The sequence below is a fragment of the Tetrahymena thermophila genome (assembly GCF_000189635.1).
Source record: "Tetrahymena thermophila SB210 genomic scaffold scf_8254379, whole genome shotgun sequence".
In the NCBI taxonomy this organism is placed as follows: domain Eukaryota; phylum Ciliophora; class Oligohymenophorea; order Hymenostomatida; family Tetrahymenidae; genus Tetrahymena; species Tetrahymena thermophila.
Genome location: NW_002476163.1, coordinates 352485 through 378202, shown reverse-complemented (window position 1 = coordinate 378202; position 25718 = coordinate 352485). Strand labels below are relative to the sequence as shown.

General features: G+C 23.2%; 5 protein-coding genes across 5 annotated transcripts; 4 read left to right on the top strand and 1 right to left on the bottom strand. All coding sequences in view use genetic code 6, as the record gives it.

Annotated features, from left to right (window-relative positions):
- Window positions 1–2: 2 nt before the first annotated feature.
- On the top strand, window positions 3–11630 carry TTHERM_00300120 (EF hand protein; the record flags this gene model as incomplete). Its single annotated transcript, XM_001024539.2, has 27 exons — window positions 3–486; window positions 582–670; window positions 765–1026; window positions 1103–2335; window positions 2391–3220; window positions 3270–3458; window positions 3514–3674; window positions 3731–3899; window positions 4010–4326; window positions 4379–4595; window positions 4675–4863; window positions 5117–5376; window positions 5431–5815; window positions 5874–6265; window positions 6316–6521; window positions 6602–6956; window positions 7009–7219; window positions 7273–7704; window positions 7758–8058; window positions 8119–8376; window positions 8431–8744; window positions 8805–8939; window positions 9015–9136; window positions 9193–9439; window positions 9489–10530; window positions 10723–11137; window positions 11195–11630. The coding sequence occupies 27 exons, from the start codon at window positions 3–5 to the stop codon at window positions 11628–11630; spliced, it is 9651 nt and encodes a 3216-aa protein (XP_001024539.2).
- Window positions 11631–12594: 964 nt separating this feature from the next.
- TTHERM_000300119 (hypothetical protein) lies at window positions 12595–14091 on the top strand (the record flags this gene model as incomplete). The annotated part of the gene is made up of 5 exons (XM_012800151.1): window positions 12595–12632; window positions 12698–12889; window positions 12969–13116; window positions 13398–13757; window positions 13810–14091. The coding sequence occupies 5 exons, from the start codon at window positions 12595–12597 to the stop codon at window positions 14089–14091; spliced, it is 1020 nt and encodes a 339-aa protein (XP_012655605.1).
- Window positions 14092–14429: 338 nt separating this feature from the next.
- TTHERM_000300118 (transmembrane protein, putative) lies at window positions 14430–15198 on the top strand (the record flags this gene model as incomplete). Its single annotated transcript, XM_012800150.1, has 3 exons — window positions 14430–14614; window positions 14667–14744; window positions 14802–15198. 3 exons carry the CDS (start codon window positions 14430–14432, stop codon window positions 15196–15198), a joined length of 660 nt encoding a protein of 219 aa, XP_012655604.1.
- Window positions 15199–15591: 393 nt separating this feature from the next.
- On the top strand, window positions 15592–18572 carry TTHERM_00300110 (hypothetical protein; the record flags this gene model as incomplete). Its single annotated transcript, XM_001024538.2, has 5 exons — window positions 15592–16248; window positions 16549–16884; window positions 16933–17268; window positions 17322–17657; window positions 17718–18572. The coding sequence occupies 5 exons, from the start codon at window positions 15592–15594 to the stop codon at window positions 18570–18572; spliced, it is 2520 nt and encodes an 839-aa protein (XP_001024538.2).
- A 1044-nt stretch (window positions 18573–19616) lies between these two features.
- Window positions 19617–24425, bottom strand: TTHERM_00300100 (endo-1,4-beta-xylanase xylA, putative; the record flags this gene model as incomplete). The annotated part of the gene is made up of 1 exon (XM_001024537.1): window positions 19617–24425. One exon carries the CDS (start codon window positions 24423–24425, stop codon window positions 19617–19619), a length of 4809 nt encoding a protein of 1602 aa, XP_001024537.1.
- Between the last annotated feature and the right edge of the window lie 1293 nt (window positions 24426–25718).

Sequence of the window (25718 nt, the reverse complement as noted above, 5' to 3'; positions counted from 1 at the left end):
ATATGAACTTCATACAAATTGAATAATTATATGACCTTTCAAGGCCAAATGATCAGGATGATTTTTAAATAGGACTCAATAAATTAGATCCATAATTAGATTAGGTAGCTATCAAAAAGATGAAATATAAAAAAGACTTTTAGTAGATTTTAGCAAAAATTCCATTAATAGTTGATAGCAGTAAAAGATGTGGTTTGGTCCCTCCATTAGGATACTATAAAAACCCGAATTCTAATCAGAAAGAATTATTTTTAATATATAAAAAGTATTCAGGAAGCTATGCTGAATTGAAAGCTAAAAAGATTAAAGAAGAGAAGTTTTTTACCAAAGATGAAATATAAAGTGTTATAAATTGTGTTCTACTAAGTCTCAGAAACTTGCATAAAAAGGCTTTATATCACTCAAACATTAAGTTAACTAACATATTTTATTTAGAGGGTTCTCAGCAAGTATATTTAAGCGAGGCTGGGTATCTTTCATAAAAAGGTATTTTCTTATTTTTACATTAAATTTTTACTAAATGACTTTATTTAAACAAAATCTATTCACTCTTTTCTAATAAAATGAATTTATTATGATAGAAAAACATAAAGAGTGGTTTTTAACACCAGAAGAAATACCTGACCATGAGTATTTCACAGAAGATCCTGAAGATTTAGATTACTAACAAGTAAAATATTAATAATTTTTAGCTTTAATTTCTATAAAAAAAAATAACTGAATTCAGTAAGTAAGGAATTAATTAATTAATTGGTAATATTAAGATGGATAGTTTTCAATTTGGCATGATTTTAGTAGAACTGGTCTCTCTAAAAGCCAGAAAGGACTTGGAGTGTCTCAAATATGACTATGGAGAGATGGGGAAAAAAAGAGAAGAACTTCTTAAAGAGATATCTGCCATTATATCTGATGAACTATTTAATATTATTTAAGAACTGTTAGTTGTATAGCCAATCAAAAGAAAAAAAATATTGCAATTTGATGAAGATTTCTATTTAAAAGCTAAAAACATCGAATCTGGAAGAGGTACAAAAAAAACTTAAATAATAAAAATTTAACAATGATTTAAAGGTAATTTATTAAAATGCATTTATTTATAAAGAAATAGGGACATTACCTAGAATTACTAATGCAGATATAGGAGAATATGAATCTAAATAAGAAATAAATGAAGAGAAGAAACAACAATAAAATAATCAAGAATAAAAATAATCAGATATTAAGAGCTTATAAGATTTAGAGGATATAGCAGAAAATAAATAATTAAGTTAAAAGAAAGAAGAGAAAAAAATATAACCTAATATTTAACAGCAAAATATAGAATAAATATAGCAAATTAATAGTGTATCTTCATAAAATTAAAAGTAAGATAATTTTACTGATGATAACTTTAAGAAAATAACTAAACCAAGTATTAAATTACTTGAGTCTCAAACTCTTTAAGAAGAGAATTTAGATGAAGAACCTATTAATCACTAAGTTTAAGCACCTAATCCATAAGGAAATATTAAATTAGTAGATAGTGAGAGAATAGGATAGGCACAACAATCAATATAATCTTCTTAAAATAAACAATAAGATTAAAACTAAGATATCAGAAATTAAGAAAAACCAAAATAAAATTTATTAGAATCTGAAATTATTTAAACAAATTCATGGTAAAACAGCAATAAAATGTAGCATTCTAATAAATAAAATAATTTGCAATCAATTTAAGGTTTTTCTAATTAAAATTATATGCAAATTGAAAATACATTTTAGAATTAATTTTAAGTTTAGCAATCTGCAAATAACAATGAATAAAACCCGTTTGACGTGCCAGACAGTGATGAAGAATAAAACTAAAATAATTAAATATTTCAAAACAAAGGCAGCAATAAAAAAATTTAAGGTGTTAGATTTTCTTAAAGTTCAAGTAATTAAGGAAGCTAAGTTCAATTAGTTACACAGCCATAAGAAATTAGCAATGCTTTTTAAAACTATTAATAAAGCTAGCAAGATTAAATTTTCAAAGAATAATTATAACAATAAACCTATTAATAGTAGTTAAATTTTACTAATGGTTACTCTCCAAGTAAACAAAACAATATATTTTCATAAGAAGAGTTATCCCAAATTATTAAAATTATTTAAAAATGTATTGATCTTAAGTAGATAGATATTTTAGATGTATTTGTTTATTATGATTAGGATTATGACTATACCTTATCAGATCCTGAAACTCTAAATAAAATACTCACTATTATTGGATTACTAAACAATCAAATTACTGAATAGCAATCTTTAATGCTATATGAAAATTACAGCTATTCTCCTTAAAAAATGCAATTTTTAGGTAAAATAAATACTCAGATTTAAATTTATTTTATGAATTTTAATGTAATAAATAGGATTGCTTCAATAATTGGTTTCACCTAAATAGCTTTTTGTTAGTTTGTTAATTAATCTCCTTAAAATTAATAGATGGTCTATTTTGCAGCTTTTTGAAAGATATTAAAATTAAAACAGTAATTGTTGGGGATTGTAAGAATTAATTCAAATAAACTATGAAAATTAGTTTAATTTTGATGAAATTACTTTAAATAATATCATGAAAGAGTTCCTAGAATATGTAGATTCTTAAGATTAAACTTTAAATGCAAAAGAGCTAGCTTAGATTATTGGGTTTAGAATCTAAACTCCAAATGAAATGATTGTTAGATCTATAAATTAAAGGATGCACAGTTAAATTAAAAGATTAACTGAGATTTAACTTTAAGATCTAATACAGAAGCAAAGAGAGTAAGAACTTGAAAGATAGCTTGAAATAGAAAGATAAAAAAGAGAGAAAATTCTATAGCAAATGCAGGAAAGACAAGAAAAAGAGCTAAATTATAAAAAATAGTAAGAACTTTTATTAAAATAAGAATAAGAATATGAATAAAGTAAAAGATTCTTACCTTCAATCTCTATGAATTAAATAGAAAAAGTTTAGGTTAATAAATAAATGTTTTGGAAGACTTTAGGACAAGCAGTTGCACAATAAAGTTTTGACCCTATTATGTCTAGGAGATAAGATAATATTATTTATGCTAAAGACTTTTATAGAGCACTTGTAGAGGATTATGAATTCACAGATTGTTTAGAATTAAGAGAGTTTGTTGATAGTTTATCACCAAACAGGAAAATAAACATTTCTAAAATAAGAGAAAAACTAAAATTAACTCCAGATATGTTAATTGTATGATTTCATTATTAATCTCATTTCTTATAATTTTTTTTCAAAAAAGCCTGACACAAAAGACGATGACTTAGTTCTACCTGATAGTATGATAAATGATATCAAAGAACTCTTTTAACTTGCTGATCGAGATGGAAGTGGTTCAATTGAGAAATATGAAATAGAAAATTTGCTTAAGTGGTTAGGCATAAATGCAAAGGATGAAGAGCTTGATCAGTTCTTTAAAAAATATGATAAGGTAATAAAACCTTATTTAAAATATAAAGCAGTTAAAAATAAAATTTATTTTTTAGGATGGAGACAAAACAATATCTTATAAGGAATTTTAGATTATAATGACACAATAGATATATAATAATATGCTAAACGTTTCAGATATAATTGATGACATCAAAACTTTATTTAAGAGGGTAGACATTAACAACACAAATACGTTAAGCAAAGATTAATTAAGGTAATTTTAATTAAATTTACAATTTAACCAATCCATATTTTAACTTCAATATAAAGTCATGTATTGGCTTCACTTGGTATTATTCTCAGTGAAGAAGAAGTTTAGTCTATTTTTAATGAAATCGATCAAGATAAAAGTGGAGGAGTTCAATTAAATGAATTTATTAGTTTTATTAAGAGAGACCTTAAAAAAATTTAAGGTTTGCAAGCTTGTACCATAATAAAGGTAGGATGATTTGTGATAAATAATTAACTAAATAAATTAATTAATAATTTTTTTTTTGTTTATTAATTAGCGAGTTTTTAAATCTTTTTTTTTTAATTTAAAAAATTTAGATTAGATCATGCACAAAGCCCACCATCCATGAACTTTCAAACTTATTTATAAACTTCCCTCAAAATTATATATTCAGTTTTTTGTACTAAAAAATAAAAAATGGATACAATCTTCCTTCGTTAGGAATCAAACCTAAAATACATGGTACTACTGGAACAATTAAAGATTTGTTTTTGATCAGTGATTCGAACGTTAAAAATACTCTTCTGAAAGGAAAGAAATAACCAAATGAAATATTAGCCGAAATAACTTTATCATAAGCAATGTGCTTACCATTTCCTAAAGACAAATAATAAATTGAAAACATTAAATTTATGTAAAAATTTACAATTTTTTAAAGTTAGTTTTATGATTATAAATTTATTTAGGGAAGTTGTGGTTTGCATGTTTGATAGACAAAGAAAGAAATTTGTAGGTAATTGCTGCAGGATGGAAGCTTAATATTAAGAATCAAAGGTTTAAGGCAATTGTTGGAATTTTAAAAATGATGATGAGCAAAATTCATTTCTGGTAAGATATACAAACTATAATGAAAAAAGAGATTCTGAGTTAGTAATTTGCTTTGAATTTGTCTTGCACTACTAAGTAATTAATTTAAATAAATAATTAAATAATTAATTAATTAATTAATTTTCATTTATTGAATTTGCTTTTATTTATCTAGTTAGAAAATAAAATGGTTACAATCTCGATAGGTTTCACTGAAATCAATCTTTCTGATTTAAAGGAGACAGGAAAAAAATTAATTTTAATTAATGGAGGAGATCCATTTAAGTAAATAAATATTGATTGGCTTTACTTATTTCCTCCAGATTAGATGTAAAGCATCAAAACCTTATCAGATATCAGAGCTGTAAACAAATTATCACATTTATCTTTTATATTTTCAAAAATTGTTTATTTTGTTTTTAATTTATTCAATTTTTTTAAATTATTTAAAAATATCCTCAAAGTACAAACAATAACTTTATATTTTTATTATACATAAAAATATTCTGAAATAAAATATTTAAATACTTACAAAAATAAAAAATTTACTGTTATTTTTTCTAAAATTTTATTTGAATACTAATCATCTTCTTATAAAATATCACTTTTTTATATAGGAACCATGCCTTAAATTGTTTGTATCAACAAAGATCCATGATGAAGATATAACTTTGATTTTACCTGGAATTTTATTAATGAACAGAAAATTCCTTCATTTATTTAAAGCTTTTAGAGAGTACTTAGCTGAAAATTTCTCAACTTAGTTTTTAGATCCTATTACTTTAAAGGAGGATTTAAAAGTAAAATCTTTCTTGGCTGTGCTTAATTGTCCTGATACAGAAAAATAGATTGCTGAAATATGGGACAAATACTTTCTGTAACAAAGTTTTTTATTATATTAATTTCAAAATCCTTAAAATGTTTTTAATAGGCCAAATATTGCAAATGACGTAAAAAAAGAAGTTTAATTTATGAGTTAGTTGTTACATTCTTTGTCTGGATTGATTTCAAATAAATAATTTGGATTTAGACCAAACGACCCGACAAAATGCTCTTTTAATGATCCTGAATTACAAATAATGAGAAAGAGCTTGTTTGATTATTATATTAATGACCTCTTATAAAGACTATAGTTAAAGGAGAAAGAATCAATAAAATTCCCAGTTGGAAAAAGAGGAGGTGAATTTGAGCCTCCTGATGATTTAGAAGATGAAGATGACTAATTATTAGATAATGATGATTTAGTAAGGGCAAAAACAATTAATTTACAATAAAAAAAGCCAAAGCAAGAGGATGAAGAGATGGAAGAATATAAAGTAAATTAAAAAATACTTTTATGTATTTTAGACATTAAAAAAATATCTCTTAAATTAGGAAAGCATAACAGGAGAAGACTATTTATTTTTATTCACCACAGAAGATATTAATTAGCAGGTATTCTAACAAGTAAGCTAAACAAGGATCCTTTTAATTGATTTTCGAGAGTAAATTTCAAGAGGAAAATACAGTTTAGCTGAGATTGAGTAAATAGCCAAAGCGATGAAACTAAACAGGCATCTAAAAAGCTTGTATTTAAAGCTATCTCTTTCTTCTTACGATGATGAAGTAGAAAAAATTAAAATAGCTCCTCTTTTAACAACTCTTTCTACAACAGAAGTTCGTCTGAAATCTTTATATTTGCACTTGGACTATAACGATCTATCAGTAGATAATGCTTGCTATAAGTTAATTGCTTTTCTCAGATCTCAAAGCTCCTGCCTATAAAAGTAAGTAATTGATTTACTTAAATTTTAATTTATAATTTTTAAAATCAAAGCCTAAATCTCAATTTAGAAAATACAAATATGAGCTATGATATGGGTAAAGATTTTGCAACATGTCTTTCTTTTTTAACTTTACTATAAAATTTGAACCTGAATGTTTCATTAAATCCTCTTGGACCTAATTTTGTTGAGCGCTTAGCTAGTTCTTTAAAATACCTAACAAATCTAACATGCCTTAAGCTCGATTTAGAAAAAATAGGTAGGATCTATTGAATATTTGCTTAATTTTTTTTTAATTTTATATCTTATCGCTTAAAAATATACTATTAAATATTAAAGAAATGAAGGAATTTTGCTTGAGCTGCTATTGCGGGTACTATTTAAGAGTTTGTTTATAGTTTTTACCTCTAATTGGCTCGTGCTGCATGTGGATGATAAATTTTTATACAGCTCTTGAGCATGTAGCTGATGCTATTTCGTGTATGGATAAGCTTTAATATCTTAATTTAAATGTGGCATAAAATAGCTTAGGCGATCGTCTTATGCGTCATTTTGAATACAAATTTGGTAAGGCTCTTTATACAAGACCAAACCTTACAACTTTAATTCTTAATTTTAAGAGGAATAGACTAGTCAAAAAAACAATAAAATCTATTTCTACCCTAGGTATTTCATCTTTTAAAGTAGATTTAAGGTAAATAATATGCTATTAAATTTAAATTTAATAGATTTTTAAATTTTAACAGATATAATTATATTGCAGAAGAAGGTCTTTCAAAAATAGCTCCATCACTCTATAGCTTGAGAAACATTAAAAATTTATCGATTACAATGGAAGGTAACAAGAATAAAGAATTGATTAATTAATAGTCTTCAAGTAAGGTATCAACTGAAAATAATAAATAAAGTTAGATAAGGAGTGGACCTAATTCTTAATTGAATTCTTTATAAAATAGTGTAAATTTAAAATTGTTATTTCAACATAATATTCATATAGCTTTTATTTATAGAAAGTAGACCCAAATAATAATAATAGCAATTTCATGGGTCAAAGTAATATGAAAAACTCTTAAATGGAAATATTGAATGATACTATAGACTACAAAAGCCAAAAATATTATGAAAATAAAATTCTGAAATCTATTGCTAGCATGCCTTAAATAGAGAACATCGAAATATCAGGGTTGGGTGGAATAAATGGAAGATCAAACTAAAATAGTATAATAAGTAATAAATTTCCTGCAATAAAGTAAATGTATTTAAGGGCCAGAAGAATGAATATGAATAAATACTATAATCCCAATTCAAATTATATTTAAAACTACTAAATTCCTATTAAATATATCTTCAATGAGGAGGACGATATAGATACAATAATATCTCTATTTTGCAATTCTTAGACTCTCGATGAAATTCATCTGCAATTTCTTTATGATTATCAAGTAAAATTACAAATAAAATCTTCTACCTACTCTAAAATTTGTTTAATTTAAAGGTTTTAAAAACAAGTCTAAATCTAAAATACTTTAATCCTATTATCGTTATTGATTATTCTGACTGCACTCAGCTTGAATTGCCAGAAAATTTTAATGACTTCTTAAATTTAATCAACAAAAATGAACAATCTCTTGAAAGATTGTACATAGGAGGTATATAATTCCAGGAGTAGCAATTACAAAGCTTATCAAGGGCTCTTCATAAGATAGTAAGATAAAGAGGCAAACCTCTTGCATACTTAGAATACTCTCATTTTAATTTATATAATGAGTTTAATGCTTCTAAGCCTAGTTTTTCAAGTAAATTCATATTTATTTAAAAAACAAAATATAATTAAAATTATAAAAATTAACCAATAGTTTGTGACAGATTTTTACTTTTCTGCAAAGATTTCTTTAACACCTTTTGCGATTTTAAAGAAGAAGTTTTTAGAGCTTAAGAAGAACAGAACTTGATTCAAATTTAGAATTTTCTTCCAGAAATAGCATAAGCAACAGAAACTCTTACTGTAAGAAATTTGGTTACTCTCAGCTACTACAGAGACTAAAAGTATGTTGAAATAAAAAGTTTCGACTAGGAAAATATAATGGAATTCAGACTTTTTGATTTACTACAGGGTATTTATTTTTTTTATTTACATTATCTAATATATTCTCCCCTTGGTTTAAAAGGTTTATAAATGAATGATGTTAGAACAATAGTCGTAAGAAATTAGTTAGTTAAAGAAGGAGGGTAAGTTTTACATCTAAATTAAATTAATCACTTAAATGATTAACAATTCTCTTCTTTCATGAGATGCGACTTAAAGAAAAATTTCCCTTTTTTAGAAAGATTAGAAGTAGTTTTTGCACCTAGTCCTAATTAATTAACAAACTGCCTCAAATCTTTATCAATTAAATTACTACAAAATTAAAGAAAATAACTAAAAAATGGTATCATTATCTCTCATGAACAACAAAAAGACTATGAAGATGAAATCGATAAAGTAGAAATTAAATTTAAAATATTAATTAATTAATTAATTATTTACAAATTTTATTTTTAGGATCCTATTGAGAAAGAATTAATTGAAAACAAAGGTTGGTATTTGTTTTATTTTACTGTTTTTTGGCTAATTGTTTTAACTGCTTCTGTTATAATTCCTTTCTTCTTCACAAACGACTGTGGAAAGGGACATAGTGTAAGATTTATAATTCAAATATTAATTAAAATTTAAAAGCTAAGCATCAATTAAAAATGAATTTTAATCAAAAAGTATGTGTCTCATATTATTTTTGCTGGATTCTGTCTTGTTAGCATTTTAATAGAATTTTCTATCATAAAATATTCAATTATTCCAAACCAAAGACCAAAACTTCTTTCTGGAAGAGATAAATCGTAAAAAAAAAAAGTTTTAATTGTAAATTTACTGCAAAAAATATTTTAAAATAAAGTTGGAGAAGAAGACTCACTGAACATCTTAAAAATCAGGGAGATTTATATGCTTTGCTTTTAGTTTCATTAATAGGAAAATTTGATTTATATGCCAACTTTTTATTTATCACAATTACACATACCTGTAACTATTGGACATTATTCATAATTTCGCTTTGCTTTATAGGAACTAACTTTTTATTCAATTTTTCATAAATAATTGGTTTGATGAGGTATGTTACAAACTTTTCTGACAATATAAAAGATGTAAAAAAATTTTTTTTAAAATATATTAAATAAAAATTTTAAATAATAGAAAAAACCTTATTTGCTTGCTGATGTTTTTAGTTAATTAACTAATTTTTTAAATATGTTTGGCATAAGTTATATTATGGATTTTAAGGAAGTTAATGTTTCTTTATTATTTTCTAGCTCTTGGATAGTTCCTGTTAATATGTGCTTCACTCTACTAAAATTAATCTTTGATAACTTCCCTATGCTAGTACTTAAAATAATCTTTTTGATGGATAAAAAAGTCAGCGATAATTTATAATAAACGAGCATTATTATTTCAGCTATTTCGAGTGTAATTAATGCCGTTATATTTGGTTTAATACTAGTAAAAAAATTTGAAGAGTTTAGATATTCACTTAAGCCTAAAGGGTCATTTTGTTGTATAAATTATGAAAGACAAGATTTAGAGGAATTTTTGGGTAAGCCAAAGCTAATGATTAAATAGAAAGATGAAGAAAACCAAGAAGAACTTGATAAATCGATAATTGAAGAGGATACAAATTAAAAAAATGGTGATTAAAAAAAAAATGAAAAGGAAGGAGATTAAGATTCAAAAAAGATATAAGAGGAAGAAGAAATAAAAAGTAATTAAGAGGAAGATAAAAAAAGTAATAAAGAAGCTGATAAAAAAAATAATTAAGATGAAGATTAAAAGAGTATATAAAGTGATAAAATTTAAGAAGATCAACCACTGAAGCAAGAATAAAATGAAAATAATTAACAAAGCTAAAATGAAAAAGTCGAATAAAAAAATCCTGTTTAAGAACAAAGCAAAGGAAAGATGCAATAGCAAGATTTAAATAAACCTATTGTCCCATAAAATTAAAATCCTAAAGAAATTTAAGCTGATACTGGATGCTGTTCTTGTCTTAGCTTTTGTTGTTGTTGTATTCCATAATGTTTAATAAGATTCCTTAAAAATTTATTTAAAATTAAGATTAAAGATATTACATTTTTCTATGAGAAAGCTATTTAAGATTTAGACATTAGCATTAGATTTAGAATTTCTATTTATAAATTTTACTTATGGATCGCATCAGTTGGATTCTACTCTCTTTCTTTCAGTAAAATATATCTTAATTTAAAAAAAATATCAAATTGCCTAACCTGCAAATAAAATTAAAAAAATTGTTTGTTAAATTTTTATCAATAAAAATAAATAAATTATTTTTAAATGAAAAGTTATTTTTTTTTTAACTTTTGATAATTAAATTTATTGAAAAGAAAAGTTAAAGAGATATTTTTTTAATAAAAAGTTTTGCCATTCTACTTCTATGATAACTGTGAAAATGGAGTTTCACATAAAATATTTTATATATTTATTGGTGTTTCGTTTTTCATTACGATCCTTGAGTATAATTTGATTAAAAATCTGGTTAGAAACATGTATGAAATCCCCAGAAAGGAATTTAACTCGTTCCCTTTTGCTTGGGTTGTTAAACTATTTTTTAGCATGATCTTAAAATCTCTTTTTATGGTTGATTTTGTTGTATTAATTTATGGCAAAAAATGCTTTGATCAAAGTTTAGTTTTTGATTTAATTTTTATTTCTGTTTGTATAGTTTTCTTCTTGAGAGCTTTTAAACAGTTGAGATATCTATTTAAACCTTTATAAACTGACACTTTATTCCCAGTGATAACTCGTTTTACAATCCTTGCCGATTTATGCTCGTATTTTATTTAATTATTTAATTAAAGATTAAATATTAACTTTATTTATTTTTATAGTATGATGCTACTTCCTAAATTGGTGTATCCTTATTTACCAGAAAGAAGAATCACTAGATTAAAGATACCTGATAATCTTATGACTAGCTTTTTAAAATTTGTTTTGCAAGACTATTTAATGATTGTCCTTAATATAATTTACTTAATTTATATCCTATCAAATGACGAATCTGATGGTAACATATTTGAATATGTAATTGTAAGTCTTTCTCTTTCAGTAATTTAAGCATATACAACTATAAAATGGTGGAGTTGGCCTCTTAAAATGAGTAAACAAGAGGATTTAGAGAGAGTGTTTATTAGAAACGAAGAAATAGTTAGTTAAACTCAAAAAGATGAATAAGAATACAATAAGATTTTAAGGAATCATAGAGAAGTATGCTGTTGCTTAGTACAAAGAAACGGATGTATAAGTAAATGTCTCGGATTAGATTGAATATAATTCTAACTATGTTAATTAATTTATTGTAAATATATAAAAATTCTTTATAAATTCTAAAAAGAGTAAAAAATTTAATAATGTTTTATCAACTTATCCTATTTTTTTAGCAATTAGGTGTATTTTTATTTAAAAACTCTCTATTTTATATTAAAGATTCCAACATTTTTAAGTTTGAATAATGAGAAAAATTAATTAAACTTTCACAAATTAACCAAAAATAATTTAATTTTAGAAGTAAGTTTTAAAAACAAACAAAAGCTTATTATTTATTTTTGTATTTAAAAGGATTTTATCATTTCCAAATTAATAAAATGAATTATAAAATAAATCTAGCTTTTTATCTTAAATAAATATCAATATGAAAAAATTACTCAACAATATTTATCACTAACAAATATTAAATAAATATTCTATAAATTTAATAATTTTTATCTCATAAAATACACCTTAAAGAGAGACTAACTTTATTTTTAGTTTTTTTAAAAGAAAAAATTAACAAATACTTTCAATAAATTAGATAGTAAAAAAAATTTATTTTATAATTATTTAAATTTTGTTGTACTTTTTTAATATTCACATTAAACATCTTTAAAATAAATCAATATTGATAAATTTTGAAGAAAAAAAACAATGTTTAAAATCTTGAAATTTTATTCAAAATTATTTTAGTTATTTTTTTTGAAAAACAATAGTTAATAAAGATTTATACTAGGATTTTAATAAGTTATTACTTTTATTTCAATAGAAATGTATTTAAATAGCAAAACACATATGAATTAATTAGTAAGAATCATTAATAATAATTAACACTCCGCGATTGCAAATAAACAATTAAATAAATAAATAAAAGTAATTGGCAAATTACTCATTCAGAGTATATATATTTATATAAAACGTTTAAATTAAGTTATTAAACAAAAAAGTTGATAAAAAATCTCTAAATTTTATCCAAGATAAAATGGCAACTAAAAATTTATAATAGTCTAATCTACTTTCGTAAAATAAAATATTCAAAATAAAATAGAATTAAAGCTTATTCTTACATTATTATTATTTTACAGTATTTAGACTAACAACAAATTAGCTATGCAATCACCTAATCATTTACTTAAATCAGTTGGTTAAAGCACTTTAAATTAAAGGTACAATAATAATAGTAGCAGTGGAATTTATTAATCTGGATTACCATAGATTTATTACAATAAATAAACTTAAAAGGACCTATCTACTAAATCCACAAATAATTTAAGATCGTAATTTTATTTCTATTATTTAAGACTTTGGTTGTTGTAAATAATTTAAAATTGTAATCTTATCATAATTACTAAACAGATTAAGAACTGAAGGCATTAAGAGCGAATCTTTAGATAAAAGTAGCTTAGCTAAGTCTCTTTGCATAATTTCATAAGATGAACTAAATAAAATAAAATAGAGGATTAAAATGGAGGATGATTTACCAACCTATGACAGATAAGCAGAAGTAAATTTTTCTACTTTTTTATCTAAATTTATTATAAAATATGAGTTCACTGAGATTAAAAATGATATTTATATAAAATTGGAAACAGCAACAGCTGATATTAAATAACATGTCAATAATATTCAATTGATTGAAAAATCTTTAAAATAATAAATTATCAGAGAAAAATGTTTTATTTTGATAATAAGTAGTAGATAAAAAAATTAATAAATAAATAAATTTACTTTGAATACTGATAAAATTAAGAACAATTTATTAATTTATATTGTTGATTAATTTAGAAAAAGAAACTGCATGAGTTATCTATGAAAAGAATAGAAAATTGGCCAGATAATCTACTTAACATCACTTAGAAAAAGGAAAAAGAGAGATATGAAAAATTTGAGAAAATAGAGAAAGAAAAAAGATTAATTGATGAACAAGAAGAAGCTTATTAAAGGGAACAATATAGAAAAATCATAAAAGACTCAAATGAGAAAATATTTGCCTAAGATCCTAGAGTGAGATAATTCAAAAAATCTATGCTATTTTCTGCTATAATGCAAGAAAGAAAAGAATAAATGGAACTCAAAAAATATGTTGATGATATAAACAATAATTACAATAATGAGCAGACCCAACAAATGGAAACAATAAAAATGGTAAATAATATTAATCAAAGCACTATAATACTTTTTTTCAATGAATTAAAAGCATGAAGAAGAGGAAAAATAAAAATTAAAGGAAAAAAAACTAGCATAGCTTTAATAAATGAAATAAGACCTTGCTAAATAGCTTTAAGAAATGAAAGAAAAAAAAATTTAATAAATTATGGATGACCAGAAAGAAGGTGCACTTATAAAGGAAAGGGCAAATGAAGAAAATTAAGAAAATATAGAAAAAAGAAGGAAATAAAAGTAAATGTTTTAGGATTTATAAAATCAATTAAATGAGGAGTAGAAGAAAAAAGAAGTAAAAGAGAAAAATAGCTAATGATGTTTAATATATTTTTAATTTAAATAGATTTACATGGATTAAATGAGACAAAAAGAATAGCAAGAAGATAGTAAAATGTAGGAATACATTTAGAATAAGAGTTAGCTTGTTGAAATGAGAAAGCTTAGGGAAGAGCAAAAAATAAGAGAAAAAATAGAAATAAGATAAAAATTATATGACTTTTAGGTATCGTAGATGAAGCAAAAGAAAGACAATGAAGAATAAAGAATTTAGGCTTAAGTAAATTTTTCACTAAAAGAAAGATTTTTCGACATTTTTATATTGAAAGGTAAAACAACAGTAAGAAAAAGAAGAGAAATAAAAGCAAGAAAAAGAAAATGAGCTCAAAAAAAGAAGAGAAGTAATGTTTCATTTCATTTTTTTACACAATTTTTTAATTGTTATATAGGAAATAAAATAAAGCATCAAAGAAAGTATTGAGATCAAAAAGAAATTAGAAGAAGAGAGAAAAAGAAAAGAAAATGAATTTGCTTAGTAGTTACTTCAGTAATCTAAGATCATTGTAAAATTTGTTTTTAATTAGCAAGTATTTAATAGTAGCAATTTAAATAAAGGAAAATGGAGAAAAAGAAGAAAAGTTATTCCATAAAAGGAGAGAGTTAAATATCCGCCAATTTTAACAATCTTAGATTGTAAATTTTTATGTTATTTTTCTAAAATAGAAATTATTTAAATATTTTATTTTAAAGGATGAAAAGAAACAAAAGGTCTAAGATAGATTTGATAAAGAATTAGAAGAAGATATGGACCTCCGTAATTCAATTGAAATTGATAAAAGAATCTTCAAATCATGGGCTGAATCAGCAATTGGTGAATGGAAAGACACTGGAAAAGATATTTATCCATTGTTAAAAGAGTTAAAGACTATTGAAAAGTCTTTGTGATCAATCAATAAAACAATTTAAATTAATCAATGAAGAATTTTTAGGTCTATTTTACCTTAAATACTCCATCCTATCTTTTAATTTATTTTATAATTTGCTAATTAGTATAAATTTACTATTTTTAAATCAAATATTTCGTTTTTAATGTTATAGAAACACTTAAATTTATTTGCTTCAATAATATTTAAAAAAAAGGGTTTGAATAATTATTTTCAAAAGTATTTATAGTAAATTGTAAATCATTAAGAAATTAAAATTTTGTATTATATTTATAAAATATTTAATTTTATTCAAAATAATAAAATTTATATTAACAATAACATACTCAATAAATATTAAATGTAAATAAAATTAACAAATTTATAAAATTTATTGGAATAATGAAATTATTCACTTCCTGATGGCAAACTTGCTGGATTCAATTTTTATTGATTTTATTACAATTAGTGCAAATTAATTTTAACTTGATACCTCTTTAAAGTAGAACTATTGATAGAAGATTAATAACTAATTTTAAGTAGAAATCAGCCCAAAAATATTATTAATTAATCTAATAAATAAATAAATTTTAAGGTTTAATTTTCAAACTAGGTAAATGAGAAATTCTACATATATCCCGATAAGCGTAGTAGAGACAAAACCACTACCATATTAAATGATTTCAGCCTCATCTCCTAGAGGAATCCCAGTAAAGCAGATAAATTCGCCACTTTCTAGCTAAGGTTTTACTTATGTCACTAAGGAAGCATAAAATTAGGTACCAGTTATTGTATAAAAAGAGCTATAATTAGTTGAAGATACTTCTAAAATAAATAACCTCCAATAATAGATGAATTCTTTAATTGAATAAAACAATTTTTTTTAAAGATAATTAGAAATAGCTCGCAATAAACCACCAATTATTTAAGAAAAAATACATGTAGTTGAAGACACTTCAAAAATAGATTAGCTAAACAGATAATTTACAAATTTATTAGAGGATATGAGGAATATTCATACTAAAAACCTCAATAAAGAAGAAGAAAATGTTTTCCTAAAAAACTAAATTAACTAGTTAAGCTCTCTTCATAAGCAATCTGAAGCTTAAAATAATTTATTAAACTCTAGGGTTAAAGATATAAGCTAGGAGCTAGATTAAGTAAGACAAACAAACAAAATCCTTATACAGTAAAATCAATCATCAACTTCATAAATAGAGTAGCTTTAAACAAATATTAATTAATACTTAGATGAAATAAGGAAAAAAAATTAGGTATCATTTTTTATTTTAATTGGCATTTTTAATGAACATATTTTAGATAATATTTTTTACTTTGTGGTTATACATTAAAAAAATATCGTAAAGATTCCTCAAAATTTTAATATAGAAATAATAAATAAATAAATAGATTGATCATTTATAAATAAATAAATAAATTTAATTAGTTAATAAGTCATTAAATTAATTCTAAAGAAATAAATTAACAAATTCCTCTTATTCAATTTTTCTTTTTACAAATAAATTTATTAAATAAGTAAGTAAGTAATTAGAATTTTTAATTAATTCTTACAGGTGCTTGATTTTAGTAATATTAAAATATCACAGATGGAATAATAACTAACAGAAATGAAAAATCTTAAATTAAATCTTAGCATAATGGAAACGTCAAATTAGGCTAAGAGTTCAAAGTTAAATGAACTTGAAAATATTAAATATCTACTTACTTTAGAAGGGGCAGAGAAGGAGAATAAAATAAATGAATTGGTATATAGGATAGAAGATTAAAAAAATATAATAAATGAATTGCAGTTTAATTTATCTGAAGTTTAAAGAGCTCTCAATAAAGCTGAAGATTTCATACAAAACCAATCAAATATGATAAAATAGCAAATCGATGATAGAAACCAAGTAAAATCAAATATTTGACATTTAAATTAATTTGATAATTAAAAATAGCTACTTTATGAGCATAGCCAGAAAACAGCCACTTTAGAGACTTAATTATTGAAAATGCATGATCTACAAATAGAATTATAAAATTAAGAACTTCTTCTAAAACAAAAGAATTTAGTCATAAAAGATTTAGATAATCAAAAGAATTCTGCTATTTTGGAGAACCTTTAGAAGGAAAAAGAATTAATAGAGTAAGGCAAAAAAATGGAAGAGTTAACTGAGAGTCTTAATTCTTTGTAATAGACTATCCTGCTTCTTCAATAAGATATTTAGAAATAAGAAATTTTGATTGATTCTTAAAATAGTTTAATTTCTAAAAAAAATTAAGAATACAATGATGTATTTTTATTGAATTTTATGATATAAATTTATATTTTATTTTTTAAATAAAGTTAATAGAGAGATATGATCAGAAAGTAAGTGAATGCGAGTTAAAGGCAGTCTAATTGAATAACAGCAAGTAAGAAATTGATAATTTAAATAAAGTTATAAGAGTAAAAAATAAAAAAATTGGAGATTAAGAAAGCTATTAGAAATAGTTAGAAGCTGAAACTGTAAGAAAAATAAAGGAAATAGATGAACTGAAGATGCAATTAAGCCAACTAAACTAAACCCTAGACACAAACTAACAAACAATTTTGCTCATGCAAGATAATCTTAATAAATCTGAAGAATACATTAAGAGTTAATCTAATGTTATTCAAAATTAAATTAAAGAAAAAAATCAAGTAATCACATAAATCAAATATTATTAAATTATTTTATGAACTATATACCATAAAAATTAGTTGAACGATGAAATTAATGAAAAATCCAAATAAATTGAGAGTTATTAATCTAAACAGAGTGAATTAAAGGTCTCTACTGAAATTTTAGAGAAGACTATACATACCAAAGGCAAGCAAATATAAGAGTAAGAAGCTGATAGAATTAAACTTATTTCTGAAAATTAAAGAAAAGATGAAAAAATTCAATAACTGATCATATAAACTGATGAATAGGCAAAAATTATTAACACACTTTAACTTACTATCGAAGATCTATAAGATTCAATAGCAAACTCAGAAAAATTAATATTTAACTAATCAAAAGTAATAAAAGATCAAATTGAAGAAATTTAAAAACTTTGTGATAAAAATGAGTCATTTGCTGCTAAAATAACTAATTAGGAAACCATGATAAAGGATCTTAATTATAATATAGAGACTTTAATTAAAAACAAGTAAGAACTCAAATTGGAAATAGAGCATTTATAATCGATAGAAGGAAGAGTCAAGCTATTAAATAGAGAATTAGATGAGGAAAAATAGTATTCACTAATTAAAGTAAAAGAAAATGATTTGTATAAAAGCTAAATTTCAAATTTAGATTTTTAAGTAAAAAAACAAATATTAAAATGTGGAAATTAATCTCCCATGCAACAAAGACTAGAAAAATTTATGAATTTTGAAGATACAATTAAAAGATAAAAGTTTTAAGTTAGCGAATTAAGTCCTAATAGAAATTCTAATTTAATCTAAAAAAATTAAAAATTGATAGAAAAAGCTGAACAAGTTATAAGGAATGCATCTAATCTTACTTATAGTCAGTTAAGGAGTTAATCACCTCCTTACTCTCCTTCATAATAATCATATGTTAAGTGATTTTTTTATTAAATAAGCTTATTTCTATAAATGTTAAAAAAATTCGAAATATAAAATTCATTTTATTTGTTTGTATGATTGGAATGCTTTATAAATTTTTTCTTTAAAAATAATGAAAATAATTAAAAAATGGAATAAAGTTGTAAGAAACAAATTTTCATATTAGAAATATAAATTTATATTTTTAACTATTTTAATTTAATAATTTGCCAAAAAGTTTTCAGAGAAATTAAAATCTGTTTAGATATTATTCAATAAAATACTAAGATTTGCTTATTTTTTTATAGATCAAATATTTAGTAAAGGGAAATAAATAAAACTTACTTATAAAGATAACATTTTTGATATATGTTTAGGGTAGATTTATATTACATAATTAAGTTTATTAGTCCTTTTGCACTATTAATTATAATTTCTAAAATGTGTATTTCTTATCAAAAAGAATTTTCAAAATTTTATTTTATTTTTAAATAATATAGTCTTAAATATTAATTAAATAATTTTAATAAGTTCTCTATATGTTTAAATACAAATTTATCAATAAAAGCTTTGCAAGACTTATTTTACTTTAAAATAATCTTAATTATTTTATATAAAATTTAATAAGTATTTTTATTACTTTGTTATTAATATTTAAAAGCATAATTTATTTTTAAAAAATTTAATATTTAAAAAAAGTTGATTTTATGTTTAATTTATAATTTAAACAAAGTATTTTTTTTAATTAAAAATAAATAAAGGAAAAAATTTTTTTAGTTTTAAAAGATTAATTACAAAAATTTATTTAATGAAATACTATATAAAATATTGGAAGATAAATTTAATTAACAATTTAAACAAAATAATATTTTGTGTAACAAATAATAAAATTATGTATAATTTTGGGTTATAAACAGAGTGGGTGGGAGAGGTTTTGTTTGAATTATATGAATTTAATATAGGATTGTTTTAATTTATATTTTAGTTTTTTTAATATATTTATTAATTTAAATTCTAAGCATATTAATTTTTATAACTCATTTACTTTTTTATTTATTTATTAGATCATTCTAAGATATTTGACTACTCTTTGTGATCTTGGTGTAACTCCTTAACATAGTTTATTTTTTAAATTGCTTTTTTATAGTTTAGTTTAGTAGTTTAGAACGACCTCCATGAATAGAAGGCTTTAGCTTTAAGTGCTCTGTAGTAGAACATAAGTGATTTTTAAATGTTTTCATTATCTCTCTTTTCTATTAATGAAGATTTAATTTAGATTTTAAAATTTTTAAATATTTTAGCTTAAAGGTTTCTATTGTAATATTTGATTGCTAGATTTGTTATATCACAGTCAATATCATCAATATGTTTCTCAACTAATGTTTATGAAGACCCACTTAAAAACTATTAATTTTTCTAGCTTGTTTATTCAATAGGTTCCTCTGCATGTATCCTGCTACTCTAAATCGCTTACTTTTAATTACTTTATTACTATGGAGTTTATATCACATAGCTAGATTTCAAAGGTGTAGATGTTTAAGAGTAGGTTTGCAACTAGTTCTATTATGCAGCATAACTCTAATAGACATCATAATTAGAGTTTTTTGTGAAATATTGTAAGTTATTGTTTGATTAAGCAGTCTATTCAGATTCTTATTCGTTCTAACTGAATGTATTTAAGCGGGAGTAAGACAGAGGATTTCTTTAGGTAGTTTATACATTAGTTCTTTAATTTATTAAAAATTTTGAACTGTATATGTCTTCCTCTTCTTCTTTATCATATTCGGTGCTTTCATCATTTACAATAAGTTTATTTTTATCACAAGCTAAAGTTTTCTCTTGCAAATTGTTTTAAGTGTTTTACAAACTTTCTTCTTCTGCTTCAGTCCTTTGTTAAGCATAATTTCTTAAACTATCTTCGAATGTAAAAGTGTCTTATACATGAATAGGTTCTTGGATATTACTAAAACCTCTTTAAGAATTTTAGAATGAAATTTTTCCAGATGACTACATTGTGTTTGAAAAACCATTTAAAGTGAGTAAAAGAGGAGAGCCATTTACTTAAGATGGTTATTTTAAGGGGGAAGATAGCGTTGAAATTGCAGGATTATTTAAGTTATATTAAATTTGGGGGAGTTTTTCTTTATTTTAATTGTCAATTTTATTTAAAGCTTACTTATTTGAGATAGCTGCATTAAAATACTAGCTATTGCAGCTTTGACTAGCAGTACTGCTAAGAAGTTAATTTACTTAAATAACTTAATTCTGATATTATGCAGAAGAAGGGCTTTACATTTCAGTGTTAAAAGTCTCTCCGTATGTCTTAGCCCCAGAAGTCATAGTGAAATTATTGTTACCAGAATTTAGCATGTTTTTCGATAACAGGGAGAAGTTATTTTGTGCTTGGCTTTATCTGTCAGTCAAAATTTAAGTCTGATCTCCATAATTAGATGCTTATGTACTACTTGCTATTTTTAAAGCATCATTCCTTGCTAGCTATTTGTTATTCTAATCTTGAAAATTTAATGGAAAATTTTCTACAAATATCTCTGGTTAAATAGAACCAAAAGATTGTAAATTCTGACTTTGCAAATCTTGGCTAAGAGCTTTATTAAGCTTAAGATTGATATATTGTTAAGAAAAGTGTTAACCTTACTTTTATTATTATTGCTATTACTGTAATTGGATCTAATAGCTATTGGATTATTTTTTATTTGAATCAATGAGAGGAGTGGAAAAAGCAGAGGGAGGATTTTAAATAAAATTTTATTGAGGATTTATCAAATTTTAGTTACTCATAAGTTAAGAATTTTTATAAGTTGAAGAATTAAGGTCTTAATTCAATAAGATATTTGAATAAGAATGTTTTAAAGGAGTAGATAAAGCTTACTGGGAATTAACGAGTATATTATCATCAGATCCCTTTACATTTAAATTGTATTAGTTTGTTAGTGATGTGTTAGAAATAACTCCTCTAGGAGTTATAAAAGATTATGAGTCATTAATTGCTTGCTAATTCTGGAATTAACTCATTTACTAATAAAAATTAGATGAATGCAAAAGATCCTAGACGTTCGTTAAAGACTTTTAATGAAATTATTTTTTTTAGTTGCTATATTTAATATTTACAAGAGATGAGCTTTAATCTTTATAAGTATTATTTTCACCTATATTCCTCTTACTTTGAATATATTATGATTTTGAGCTGCTCATCTTATTGGTAGATTAGCCTGTTCTTTAATTACTACCTGCATCTATCCTATTTAACTGTTGCTTATAATAATCGCTAAAATTATTTGTTTAAAGGTTTTGCTAGCTTTATTGTTATTAATTTATTTGTTAATTTTAATAATTTTTCTGAATATTATTTGGACTTTTATTTAGCTCATTTTGTCTGCTTTGTAAATAATTCAAATTTATATTTTAAGAAGATTACAAAGGAGTATTGTTACTATGTTAAATGGCATTCAAAGGTGAAGACACTATTCTCGGAGATTATGATTGAAGATTTAATAAATTTTCTTTGTCTTAAATACAATTTTATCTTTAATTGTTATAGAAATTACGCTCACGTTATGTTTAATTATCCAAAACTATATTTGCTTAAATACTTTTGATATCTTAAGATAACTAATTTTGTAAATTTTTACATCTGGAAGGCTAGTTATTGGTTTGTTAATTTATCTTTTAAAGATGCATTTGGTCTTTGAGGATTTTGTTATTTTAAGTGAGTCTTTTATTCTTTGAGCAATCCTAATTATCTTGGTTATAATTCATTAGATAGTTTTGTATTTAGACGTTCTATATTTTAGGCTATTCTTACTATGCTTAGTGAATTACATCAATTATATTATGATTTTATACTTTTTAAAAATTGTTAATTTGATTGAAATTACCATCATATTATAACTTACATCTATTACTATTTTGATTCTAATCCATTTAAAAATCTCCATTTATCAAATTCTATGAACTTGGTTATTATTAATCATGTTAGTAATTTTAATGTATTTATTTTTAATTTGTACTTTAAACTTAAAATTCATGGTTAGCATAATTATTGAGTTTGACCTTTTATTAACTTAATTCTTGATAATTTTCTTCATTTGGGTAAGAGATATTTTCATCAATGAATTATTTTTGCTACTAATGAATAACTTTTTAAATAAATTTACTATTGCTACTAGGTGCTAAGTTATTTTGTTAGTTACTTATTAATAGCTTCAAATTGTTTTATTGACTGCTTTAGCTCTTGTTTGCTCCTTTTAGATCAATACTTATCATATTATTATAATTTGAAGATTAAAGTATTGGTATTTAAGGTTGTTGCTGTTGTAAGAATTGAGCAGAATTTTAATACCTGTGAGTCCTGCTTGTTGAATTGCCATTGATACTAGAATTTAAAAATTAATTTAAGGAAATTTATTGTTAATAGTTTGAATTCCTGGCAGATTTTAATGCGCTACTTGGCAATTTATGGCTATTTTATAATTGAGGTTGAATTTGGCTTATATTCAAAACAATTTATTCTATATTTTTTTGCTACTCAATATTTTTTTAGAGGCATTAAAGATTTTTTTAGACTTATTTAACATCTTATTTAAGTTATCTAATATTTTCCAGTGATTTCTCTCTTTCCTTTTAAATAACTTCAGACAGTTCTACATATTGCTCACATAGTATTGATTTCGCGTTGTTTGATTCGTCACAACTTCTTACATCTTATATTAAAATATTTTAATCTTCAGATTCTTCGTTTTGATTAATTTCAGAATCTTGGTTTTATTGCATTTAGTCACAATCCTATTGATCTTCAAATTATGAGCTTTCATTTTATTGGATTTGAATTTAAAATTTAGTTTAACTGTTATTACCTCTTAAAGTATTATTACTAAAATCTTAATTAGTTAATCTTGAAGAACTCCTATTATTAATTGATTAGTCAATCAAATTTTAATTAGTTTTATTTAGGCTGTTAATACTGTGAATGCTTGCACCTCTTTTTAAAGGAGTTATTTTATAAATATTCAGCTATCCAGGTTCGAACTATCCTACACCTTAATTTGATAAATTTGTGCAATTTAAGGGAATTCGGGCTTCATTTTAATTAGCTTACCTCAAATAGTTATCAATATTTTATTTAGAATTCAAAGAAATAGTAGAACAGGATGATTAATGGCGAGTGTGCTTGAGCTTTTATGGAAGACATTTGACAATTTAAAATTAATCATTTTACAACTAATTAGAAATACTTCTTGATGACAAGCAGTTGTTTGACCCATTTTAAAAGCCACTTAATAGCCTTTATTTTTCCATTTATTAGTCGTTTCTTCCTGTTTCGCTACCTTTTTTCAAAGCTTATCTCTGAAGCTCATAATGATCTTTGATATACTGCTAATGATTTTCATTGTTTTGAGGATCTGGCTCATCTGAATTAAATAAAACTAAGTTTTCAAATAAGTTTTGTTTTAAATAATTTAAAGTTAATCTGTTTTTTTCAATTTTCATGATTGGGTTCCCTTTTAGGTTCAAGTTTTTAAGGTAGAACTTATTTACAACACGATCAATTTCTTCAAATTCAGCAATAAAATTAAATTTCAAGTGCAAAATCCGCAAACTTTTAAATTGCTCTATGCCTTTCAAAGAGCGAAGCATGTTGTGAGAGAGGTATAACTCAGAGATATAAGAATAGTTAGTTGGAATTTTATCAATCTTAAATATGGATAAATAGTTTAAGTATAAGCATTCTTCATTAATATCATCCTAATTCCTCTCTGATGAAACCCCTTAATTGCCAAGTAATCTATTATTTCCACAACTACTACCACTCCTTCTTTTACTTTTTTCTTTATTTGAGATATGGACACTTATCATTTCTAAATATAAAAAGACTAAGTTGTGTAATTTTTTATAAAGATGCTATAAAGTTGTTAGCTAAAACTGACTAAGCTAGTTAGCTTTAATTTTGTAATCTACTATTATGAATGAATGAATACTACTAAATAGATTAATGAAAAAGTAAAAATTAATTAATACTTTTTTAATATTAAATTTATTAGCAATATAATTAATATTTATTATTCAGTAGTTATTTAATTTCAAACTACTATTTTTTCTTTTTTTTTCATTTAATATTTCTTAAAGTTGATAATACATCTTTCTTATATAATATTGGCAAAATAATTATAATAATATCTTTCATTTTTTATGTATAATTAGTTCAATCGATTTATTTGTTGTAATGTAAATTAATATTTTTATGAAATCACCTAAAATTTTTTTACTACTGACTGACAACAAACAATAAATTAATAAATAAAAATAATTATTATTAAACTAGATTTAATTTCATAGATAAAATTTTAATATTATAAATATTAATTTTTTGGATTACTATTTAGTTTTAGATTTTCAATGAATACCACTATTATTTGATTATCATAGTTTATCAAACAAATTTCGTTAGTATCTATCTATCTATCTTTCAATCAAAAAATCAATCAATTTATTTTTATTGTTAAATTTTATCAATCTTTTTTCATATCAATATTAATACTAGAACTTAAACCAAATTAAAATTCTAATTAAACTAAAAATGTTTATTTGCTTGAATAAATATTTTATTTTAGTTCATCATTTTGTTAAATTATTTATATTTTTTAAAAATTATGCTAAAAAATTAGCTGATCATATAAGAATTGTTAAAATAGATTTAGATTCCATTAAATATGAGATATAATCAATTAAAAAGCATGATTTTGTTTATTCATTTTAAAATATAAAGCTTTTTGTGCACATAATAAAATCATTCATAAGCAGGGATTATTTATTGGGCTTTTAAAATTGGTAATAGATACTTATCGATAGTGAAAAATTATTACAGACAAAAAATTAATTTTTGGATATTTTCTATTATTTAAATGTTAAAATTCTAATAAAAGAATAGTGTAAAATTCATAACCAAACCAATTTTGATTATTTAGATGACTCTTTCAAAAACCATACTCATAAATAATTTTGATTTGCTACTGAAATATGAAGCAATTTTAGGAAATATTGGTTATTTTTAAATAATAAAATATATAATTTTAAATATTTTGAAATTTTTTATGTAATCTTATTGCAAAAAATAAATTATCTGATAAATAATTTGATAGTTTCTTAAAA